At 44.4% G+C, this 10,774-nt stretch overlaps 1 protein-coding gene across 1 annotated transcript in view; it reads left to right on the forward strand.

Annotated features, from left to right (window-relative positions):
* The window catches only part of ARFGEF3 (ARFGEF family member 3), a 159,757-nt gene extending 151,556 nt beyond the window's left edge, over positions 1 to 8,201 (forward strand). The window contains exons 32-34 of the mRNA XM_040965252.1: positions 1,060 to 1,181; positions 5,678 to 6,902; positions 7,793 to 8,201. Of these exons, the coding sequence (XP_040821186.1) occupies positions 1,060 to 1,181; positions 5,678 to 6,902; positions 7,793 to 7,984 (1,539 nt within the window). The 3' untranslated portion in view covers positions 7,985 to 8,201. The remainder of the gene's footprint in view (positions 1 to 1,059; positions 1,182 to 5,677; positions 6,903 to 7,792) is intronic.
* The last annotated feature ends 2,573 nt before the right edge of the window (positions 8,202 to 10,774 follow it).

Consider the following 10,774-nt stretch of genomic DNA (forward strand, 5'->3'; position numbering starts at 1 on the left):
TCTGGATAAAGTTTCCCCATAGCACACTGACCAGCTGGGATCCCCAGATCATCCACATAAAGAACTCCATGACAATGCCCTTATTCCTGGCCTGGCCTGGCTCCCGCAGGGCTCTCTCAGCTATCCCTAAGCTATGGGACAAGGTCCTCCCACTTGCATCTCACACCACCCTGAGATGTGAGGATACTGTGGGTTCTAAAGCCAGGGAACATTTCTGCTTGGAGCACCCGGGTCAGTTTGCAGAAGCCAGGATGGAAGACATGTTGGAAGGTAGCAAGCAAGGCACTTAGGGGTGCCACTTAGGAGCAAGCAAAAGAGGGGTCCCCAAAGGGAGAGTATACCTAAATAGCAGTCACATGTAACCTCAGCGTGCAGCTCTACTTGTGCACATAGCAGCCAGAATGTGAAAATCAACAGAATCCTCTCTGAAAGAAATCAGTCTTTTACTTCCTATTTCCATCTCCCTCGCTCCCAAAATTTCCTCCAGCAATCTATCAATAATCTGATAACTCATACAAGATTTGGGAGGAAAAAGTTTGCTTAAAAATAGCCCCAGTATTCCCAAAGGTATTTTAAGTCATGCCAATTAAAATCATCTAACTCAAAGATCGGATCAGTCAGTGCTGCTACCGTCTGTTGCAATGCTGTGACCACATCAGTAGTCCTGGCAGGAGACATCCTAATTAATTTCTTTTTCTCGCGTTGGATTTAATAGCATATCAAACAGATATCAAAATGAGATGATCTTTTGCAAACATAGCCCTTCTTTATTTACTCTTAATTCATATTAAATGGCAGCACTTGCTATTTGGAGTGTAATGAAGTGTCCTGTGGTGGAAGCAGTGGTGTTATTAGCATTAGTGTCAACAGCTAACTTTTCTTATTTACTCCTTGCTTCCAGCGCTCTGCATTTGTAATACAGCTCCAGCAGGTCATTTCATTCTCTCAGACACATGAGAGTAGGAAGAGGAAAGAACCTCCCCAGGGCGCCCCACTCATCCCTGGTGGAGCTCAGAGGGGATGCACTGTTCTGAATCATGTCTCTTTGTGCTGGTGCAGGTGTTCATGCTGGACACCCAATGCTCACCGAAGACCCCAAACAACTTCGATCATGCCCAGTCCTGTCAGCTCATCATTGAACTACCCCCTGATGAGAAGCCAAATGGACACACCAAGAAAAGGTAAGCTGCTGAAGACTGACACATGGGACATTGCAGATCAGACAGGGAACTTCTTTGCCAGTCATGCCCAGCATCACCAAGCTCAGCCATGCATACTCTGACTACACACAGCCATTTAGCAAAGAATTTTGTGCAAACCCTTAGCTTTGGAACTGAATGCTCCACATTCGTTTTTGTGTTTGTATGCTTGGACTGCCATAACTAAGTAACTTAAATAAGGTGGCTTACACAAAAATGTATTTTCTCACCTCTCTGAGGGCTGGGAGTTAGGAAGTAGGGTGTGTTCTGAGCCTTCTCTCCTGGCTTGCAGTGCTGCCTTCTCCCTGGGCATTCACACAATCTTTTCCCTGGATGTGTCCATGGCCAGGTCTCTTCTTTCAGAGACAACAGTCCTACAAGATTTTAGGGCCCACTTAGTGACTTCATTCTGACCCTTGCTCCAAATATAGTCACTGCTCAGGGATTAGAAGACAGGACTTGAAAGTATAAATTTAGGGGAAAATAGTTCAGCCCGTAGCACTGTACTTACAATCATCTTTTAAAACAAATCCCAAGTGGGTGAAGATGCTTTAAAGTCTCTTGGGATACCCACATCTGTGCCTGAGTACCTGAGTCCACATCCTGGGAGGCAGGCAATGATGACGCATGTGACTGGGTTTCTGCCACTCACGTGGGAAACTCACATTGAGGGCCTGCTTCCCAGCTTTGTCCTGACCCAGCCCTAACCCTCACAAGTGATTGGGAATTTTCTCTCCCGAAACAATAATTGTTCCAACAGTAATTGGTTCAGATTGTTTCAGTGAGGAACACATAAATTGTGTAAGCAAGGTAACTGTCAGGAGACAAAAACATCTGTGTCTTGCTATGATAAATGTGCCCCTTTCAAATAGTAACATCCTGTCTAACACATATTGTTGATGAAGTTGATAAGCTATTATCAACTTCTGACCACTGACAGTAATGATGGTGGGCATTTGAACACTGTGGGTGAGGTGTAGCAGAGGGTACTTCCACACACATTGTATACATGAGAATGCATTCAGAGAAGCTGGGTCACTTACCCAAGGGCATGTGACTGCCATTTGGAGCACCAGAATCAAACCGGGTCTGGTGGAGCCCAAGCATCTGACCTGAGCCACTTGCAAGTGCAATGACCTAATGCTGGGTCCTGCATCCCCCACACATCCATGCATAAATTCTAGCCCCCCAGCATGATGATTTAATGGGTAGCACCTCTGGGAGGAGAGCAAAAGTCAGTCCTCACCTAAACCTCCAGAGCTGTGAGACATGAGCCAACCAGTCACTAGGATATTATTACAGCAGCTCAGGCTAAGATATTTGATGTCATTCCCCAGGATCTAGATAATCTATCCAAGTGTTAGCAAGGCAATTAGATTGCTGTCCTAACTAGCCAACATAACTTAGAAATGTCACCCAAGTTCTAATGTTTCTAGGCATGTGTTTTGTGTGAAACAGCATGTAGAATGTTGAGATTATAAACCCTGAATGGAAACTAACTATGGACTTAGCACCGCACTTCAGAAATAGAATTTTTCCAGAATATCCCCTATTCTTCCCAGTTCTATCCCTGACTCCTTCAACTGCCACTCACTGCTTTGTAAGTGTTGGTCATATATATCTGTTTATAGGTCCAAGGTTGTAGGATTCTTTCACATCTTTAAGCATTGATATGTTTTTGCCCCCATTTTACATGACTGTTTTACTTGCAACATATTAATTTTAAGTATTTTTAAGACACAAGTGGGAAAAATAGGCTAAAATTTATAGATAAAATAGAAAATATTAACCTAATATATTACTGGCTTAGAAGATTTTAGAGGTTAAGATTTAAAAATACAGCAAATTTGGCTGATAAAATCACTTGCCACTTTTAATATGGAATCACCCACTCACTGGATTAAGTAAGATGAGGAAAGCATATTAAATCCTTCAGCCAACTCCATTGAGCCAAAAGATATTCTCTAACGTTAAGAGCTCTCAGCCAGACTACATTCTCTGTATTTCCTACTCTTGTGTTTGACTCTAAAAAGCAATTGCTAACACAGGGGGGAGAATGGAGTGGATGAAGAGGGATGCCTAAGCAAAATGTGTTGTATCTGATTAGGTACAACATGGACTTTATAAGGTCCATGTTAAAGATCACCTGTGGAAAAACTCAAATTACAGCATTTAATAGAAGAGATGTTCGTGCATTTAATAGCTTTGACATTGATAGCCCAAAGCTTTACACAATGCACATCATCTTAATTAGGTTGAAGAGGTACTTGAAACCATGGGTGTTTATCTGTGATCCTGACACTGGCATCTGTTAAGTCAGTTGCTTGTTAAGCACTGAGAGCTACATGCTCCAGACTGATTTGTCTTGCCTCCAAAGTGAGACTGTCTTCTTAAAAGGGATGAAGCACCTGAGTGTAACAAATTAGGAAAAGGTAGGTTTTCTCTGAGACCTTTCTTGTCTCCTGGGGAGGAGGGTGAAGGGTTGTGTCACTGTAGATTAGTATTTCCCTATTTTTCTGGGATTTTGCTGTCTTCAATCTTGCTGGCCCTTCCACTGTGTTTTTCTGTTACTATATCTTACATGCACAGTTAGTTAACAGTTATCTTAAAGAATCAAAGAGACAATCTTGATTGGTAACGTTATTTGAGTATTTGCTGGAGAACAGCTTTCCATTTCTCAGGGAAGGTGATGTAAAAAAGCCTCATGTGCTAAGGGGTTTATTAGTGTTTGTGTGAAAGTCAGAGCGACAGAGGGAGGGATGTTTTCCACTTGCTTGTTCACTCTTCAAGTGCCTGCAATAGGTGGGACTGGGCCAGGTGGAAATAAAAAACCAGGAACTCACCTGGATGCCCCCATGGGTGGCTGGGAAAACCCAGACTGCTGAGTCATTACCGATGCTTCCCAGGCATGTCATCAGCAACTGGAACAGAACCAGAGGCAGGATTTGAACCAGGCACTCTGACAAGGGATGTGGGCTCCAAACAGCGGCTTACCCCACTGTGCCACAATGCCCACCCAATGCTGAGAGTTGTACACCTGCAGAAGGCTGATCCAACTCACCCATCGGGAATGCATTCCCATCTCAGCAGTCCAGAGCCATCTCCTAAGGGGAACAGTTCTGTACAAGGAGCTAGCTCCCACAGCCAGTCTGGTCTGGCTTGTTGTGGAGATGAGGAGTGCTGGTGTCACTGGACACTTTCCTAAGGCACTGGGAACGAGATGCCCCTCCCTGTCCCTTGAGAGTGTGACAGCATACAGAGGACAGTGAACAAGGACTTGACTTGGCTAATCAGGGAAGGAGTCCCTTTCTTAGCTAGGATGCCGTGATGATAGACGTGAAGCCCTGGCTTGTGCTGGTAGCTTTTAGATCCCCCTTCTGCATGTCACTCTGTCGAATAAAATGAAAAGCTTAACAGGGAGGGAGAGTCTGGTTACTACTTTTGAATATGAGTCCTTTGTTCATCACTTCATCTTTGCCCCTTGATTACAGTTGTCGTTAAGGGAAAACACATTACTCTGCAGTCAGCATTTACATGTATAGAAGGATTTGTATGCCTTTCTGCTAAAGATCACAACCCAAAGTCAAGGTCATAGCAAGACACAGAGCAAAGCAAGAAAATATTAACAAGCTGGGCAGATCTTTGAAATCAATATAAGGAAGTTTGTTATAATTTTATAATTATCCAGTTAGCAACAGGTGGTACAAGTTGTTTGCACAAAACTAACAGCAAGGAGAAGCACATGCAAACACCCTCGTGAATTCAATGTGGTGTACACAATACCTGGAATTGAAATTGTCGTCTTCATACTACAATCTCCAAACAAAACAAGCTGAATCCCCAAGTAGGCAGCATTCACTTCTAATGCTTCCTTATCCTGTGGTACCCTGGGTAAGGAAAGTACAGAAAACTGTGATTCTGCATGGGAGTGAGTGACTATTTCTCAGCCAGACCTCTCTGGACCATACAAGGTTTACAAAGGAAGTCTTGGCCATGTGTGCTGGCAGGAGACCAGTCTGTGTTCAGAGAAATGTTGTACTTCTACCTGGTTTTGTATGAGAAGGCCATGAGTTAAAACATATAGCTAACATATAGCTTAACGTGTTTCATAGTGCCTTGATTTTGGCAAGTATCAGAAATTCTAATATTGTTCAAAAGTTTATGTGTAAGAGAGTTATGTTTGTTTTAAAGAAAGCCTTTGACTGTAAATACAAATTGAGCATCCCTTACCTGAAATGCTTGGGACCAAAAGTTTTGATTTTTACAGTCTGGGAAATTCTGTAGACTGTTGTGCATCTCTAATCCCCGGATGTGATGTGCCTCAAATCCAAAGCTTTTTGAGGACCATCCAGGTTTTAGCAGAGTTTGCTCAGTGCATAGTTGAATTCGCATCTCCACCATGGATGGTGCCGAATTGGGTGTGATGTCTGCAGGGCTCTGGAGTGACTGCTGACGGCGCTCTTTCTTTGCCTGTGAAGCGTCTCTTTCAGGGAAATTGTGGTGAGCTTACTGTCTCATCAAGTACTTCTCCAGAACCTGTACGATATATTGCTGGAAGAGTTTGTCAAAGGCCCCTCACCAGGGGAGGACAAGACCGTCCAAGTCCCAGAAGCCAAGTTGGCCGGCTTCCTCAGGTACATCTCCATGCAGAACCTAGCTGTCATCTTTGACCTGCTGCTGGACTCCTACAGGACAGCGCGCGAGTTTGACACCAGCCCGGGCCTGAAGTGCCTGCTCAAGAAAGTGTCTGGCATCGGTGGCGCCGCCAACCTCTACCGCCAGTCCGCAATGAGCTTCAACATCTACTTCCACGCCCTGGTGTGCGCCGTGCTCACCAACCAGGAGGCCATCACGGCTGAGCAGGTGAAGAAGGTCCTCTTTGAGGACGATGAGCGCAGCTCCGATTCGTCGCAACAGTGCTCCTCTGAGGATGAGGACATCTTTGAGGAGACTGCGCAGGTGAGCCCACCCAGGGGGAAGGAGAAGCGCAGGTGGAGGGCCCGCCTTCCCTCCCTGAGCGTACAGCCAGTGAGCAACGCCGACTGGGTGTGGCTGGTCAAGCGGCTGCACAAACTGTGCATGGAGCTGTGCACTCATTACATACAAATGCACCTGGACCTGGAGAACAGCCTAGAGGAGCCGCCCACCTTCAAGAGTGACCCCTTCTTCATTCTGCCCTCCTTCCAGTCCGAGTCGTCCACGCCATCCACTGGTGGCTTCTCTGGCAAGGATACACCATCCGAGGACGACCGCAGCCAGCTCCGGGAGCATGGGGGTGAGTCACTGCTGGGCTTGCGTGCTGCCAGCGGGGACGGGCTGATGCTGCCCCCCAGTCCCAAAGTGGAGAAGAAGGACCCCAGCAAGAAGAAGGAATGGTGGGAGAACGCGGGTAACAAGATCTACACCATGGCGGCAGACAGAACCATCTCCAAGCTGATGACGGAATACAAGAGGAGGAAACAGCAGCACAATCTGCCTACCTTCCCCAAAGACGGCAAAGGCGAGAAGAAGGGTGAGGTTCTGGGACCACGGGGCCCTGACTCACCGCTGCCTCAGCGGCCACAGCACTTGATGGACCAGGGCCAGATGCGACACTCCCTCAGTGCAGGCCCCGAGCTGCTGCGACAGGACAAGAGGCCTCGCTCCGGCTCCACCGGCAGTTCTCTGAGCATCTCCATCCGAGATGCTGAGGCCCAGATCCAGGTGAGGCAAATCCCCTCCAGCAGCCCCACACACAGCGTGTTCCAAGGTGGGACAAAAGAGCACACAGAACCCAACTTGTGTCTGCTCAAGGGCACGACAGAGGCCCGGTGTTGTAGGGCAAAAGTAAAATTCTGTTGTGACTTATTCACACCTGATTGAATATCTGGGATTTGAGAATTGGGAACGCTCTTTTTGTCCAAATAAACCTAAAGCTAGGAAAACCAACAAATCTTAACAAGTCTTGTTTAACAGTATTGTTCCATTTTCAGAAGAGGAGAGAAGGGAAATGAAAAAAAAGACCTAGAGAAAGCCCTCCAAAAAGTAATCTGAATATCTTTTTTAAAAAGTAGATTTTTGTCATGGATTGCTCCAAAGACCTAGGACCACATATGGGAATATTTTAATGCTAAAAATAAATATAATTCAATAAGTACCACCCTAGACTTTTGGAAGTTTCTTGTCAAACTGAGATTCTTGGTTAATGCTTTAATAGAGGACCTTCTTAAAGCATACGTATGAATTGATGTCTCAGGTCTTGGATTTTGCTTACGATTTCATTAAAGTTATCCTAAATTAAGGCAGAACTAATCTAAGTTATCTTATATTAGCATGTAACTAATGGAAATTTTTTGTGGAAAGATAAGAAATGGGATTTTAGTTTGGGAAAGCTGGAAATTAGGTATTCCAGATGTTACATGAGTCTACCCATTTTTACATATGTGAGGTTAAAATGAGTTTGTTACAGGTATATTAAATCAGCAATGACTAATTTATTGCAGCTAAAGTCAGGGAAAACCTACTTCTAGACTGTCAGTGTTAGCCACACTCAAGCATTCCAATGAAACTGGGAGAGTGTAAAACCAGTAATTTTGTTAAATCCTTTCTCGTAGGCATGGACAAACATGGTGCTAACAGTTCTCAACCAGATTCAGATCCTGCCAGACCAGACCTTCATGGCCCTGCAGCCAGCAGTGTTCCCTTGCATCAGCCAGCTGACCTGTCATGTGACTGACATCCGAGTCCGCCAGGCTGTGAGAGAGTGGCTGGGCAGAGTGGGTCGGGTCTATGACATCATTGTGTAGAAGACTCGACTTCTGTGCCCGAGCAAAGTCCTATGGATAGCATTTTCTGCACCACCAGCCCCACTTACACCAGTGTCTGGGAGAAGCAGGTGCCCTGAATATGAGAGCCTTGGTAGCCAGTCTGCAACAGATCAGCATGGAGCCTCTCTGGATTACTATTAAGGCTGTGTCTAGTTGGTGTAGATGATGCTCTGAGCTTGCACGTTACTACACAAGCATCTACATTCCTTGATACATTTCTAAATCTGGCTTTTGTTTCCAGAAATGTGTTAGCAGTGTTGTCTCCAGATGCTCACTTTCAAAGCCCTCCTTCCTGCTCTTGAGAACACTACATTCATCTATCATTTTAACAATACATACAATATGGGCTGGTAAGCCAACCTGATCTACAAACACACAGACATCTAGTACCCAACGTTGTGAAGTGGAGAAAAGACTTACATTAGTATTATGGGTTGGGCTAGGAAGAAAGCAACAACAAAAAATATACACTTGAAATTCATACTCAAGAAAGAAATGGCTTCTATGTGTCAGAACATTTCAGAAATATTACTCAGTTGTTAATATTTTCAAGTTGTACTCACAGCTTCCTCATGTAAATTACTTTGTGCCTTTTGTTTTTCCATTTCTAAAAAAAAAAAAAAATTCTTTCCTGGTAGGGTTTGAAGTCTGTGGCTTGGCAGATTTGACAGATCCCACAGTATTGTCAAGAGATGGAAGATGGACTAGCTACTCTAGTTGTCTTGTTCATCTTTGCTTCTGCTCCTAAGCAGGCAAGGAAAGAAAAAAGGGTGCCTTAGGTCTTTGTTGCACAGATACTCCTAGTCCCCACCTCCCGGTTATCTAAGAGTAAGATACGCTATTTTTTAGTGAATAAGAAAACAAAGCATTAAAATACAACTCATCTGTTTGCAACATCCTTGAAGGAAAGAAACTCCATTCAGTGAGCACATTTCTCAGGGAAGGGGCAGGAAGTGTGGGGGAGGGAATCAGCTGAAAGGGAATTAAGTCAGTTTAAATCTCAAAATATGATCCTACAGTCATGTACAATTGGGGTGTCAGTTATCAAGGAGTCTCATTTTAAACATAAAGGACACTGAATTTTAGAAAATGAGCTTTCTATTTTTAAAACATTTCTCCTCTCCAGAAAAGTAAGTTATTCTGTATCTGAAGCCTTTATTCAGGTGTTTTTCCTTAGCATTAGAAAATATATACAATATATTTTCTGTATCTTACATCATAGTTACAAACTCAACAAAATCCACTTATAAACATACTAGAATATAGTGTTGGTTGTGAAGGAAGCTATCATGATTTCCCAGCCCCCCAAAACTATTCATCCTGGGTGACATCATCCCTTCAAAGGTATAGGAAGACTTCCAAAATTAGTGTAAAAAGTAAAAAATTCTGCAACATGAAAGTCAGAACTTAAAATGGATTGGGCTTTATCTAACAATGATACTTGTAAACTTTGCACTCTTGAAGCTTGTGGACATGCACAAAGCTAGGAGGGAGGCAGGGTGTTCTAATTAGGGAGATGAGGCCCAAGAAAGAACTCCATCATTCAGCATACCATCTGGAAAGCACTCTGGGACCTTAGTGAGGGAAAAAGGAAGACCAAGGGTATTTTTCTGGAACTAGACAGTAATTCAAGTCTAGAAACACCTTTGCTCGTTTGATCTGAACAGCTAATGAATTATTGGACTAGCAATAAGCTGTGTTCTACACTTTCAATTTTTAACTTTGGAATTTAAAGTTGGTACATGCTTTTCTCCAACTCAGGCAGTACACTGTGGTGGTTCACCTTCCTTTTCGTAGTTTCTCTGTTCTGCACTGTGAGGGTGCATGTACTCCCTCATGAACCACTGCAGTGGAGTCAAGTATCGGAGCCCCCACACACTGTATGTGCACAGCCACTTCTCAAAATATGGAAGGCCCAGGATGCCACTGTCAGTGTGCTAGGATCATGTCCCAGAATGTGAGTTAATTGCTTAGATAGCTGAATTTGTTCTCGAACAGGACATTTAGCTCCTAAAAATGAGTTTGCCCTGCACTCTGTTCAAACACTGTTCCAAGACGAGGCTGACTGTGGATAGCAAGAATAAAGAGGGAGGATGTGTATAACTACCGACCCACAGTTTTAAAAGAGCTCTGATACTTTCCCATCATTATACCCGTGGCCCCCACTTGTGAGGCCCGCACTACACTTAGGACCCTTGTTCCTCATACACTCTGCCAGTCAGACCTACCTGACTTACACATCACATCAAGCTTCAGCCAGCAAAGCAGATAAGCCACAGTACTCCCCAGAGGTACCTGCAGCTTTGAAAATCACATTGCTCCATGCAGAGTAGTCAGAGGTCAGAGCACGACTCAGCAGGTGGGGAAGAACTGCAGGTGATCAGCAATACTCCGTAGGCACTTCCCCTCACGTCTCCGCTTTTACCTTTCCCTTCTCTTCCTTCACACTCTTTCACCATCTGAAAATCTAAGGTATTTCTACTTCAGAATCATTTGAGGCGACATGAAGACCAAGGCTTGGGCAACCTTTTGAAGCTGTAAGTCACGCCTAGCCTAAGATTGGGCAGTCAACAACAGTGTGTGCAAAGTGTATTACTCTACAGGTGGAATTTGTATCTCTTACGTCTTAATCAAGCATGCTTTATGAAAAGAAGCATCTGGAAGATTCTGAAGTGGAAGGAATACCTGATTGATCCACCCAGCCATGCACATATGCTCTTTGCCCTAGTTCTCTCTGCCCTTTTGAAGGGCATGGGTTTTGATGTTACA

This window comes from Ochotona curzoniae, unplaced genomic scaffold (assembly GCF_017591425.1).
Source record: "Ochotona curzoniae isolate NIBS_2020 unplaced genomic scaffold, NIBS_Ocur_1.0 scaffold_3890, whole genome shotgun sequence".
Taxonomy (NCBI): Eukaryota; Metazoa; Chordata; class Mammalia; order Lagomorpha; family Ochotonidae; genus Ochotona; species Ochotona curzoniae.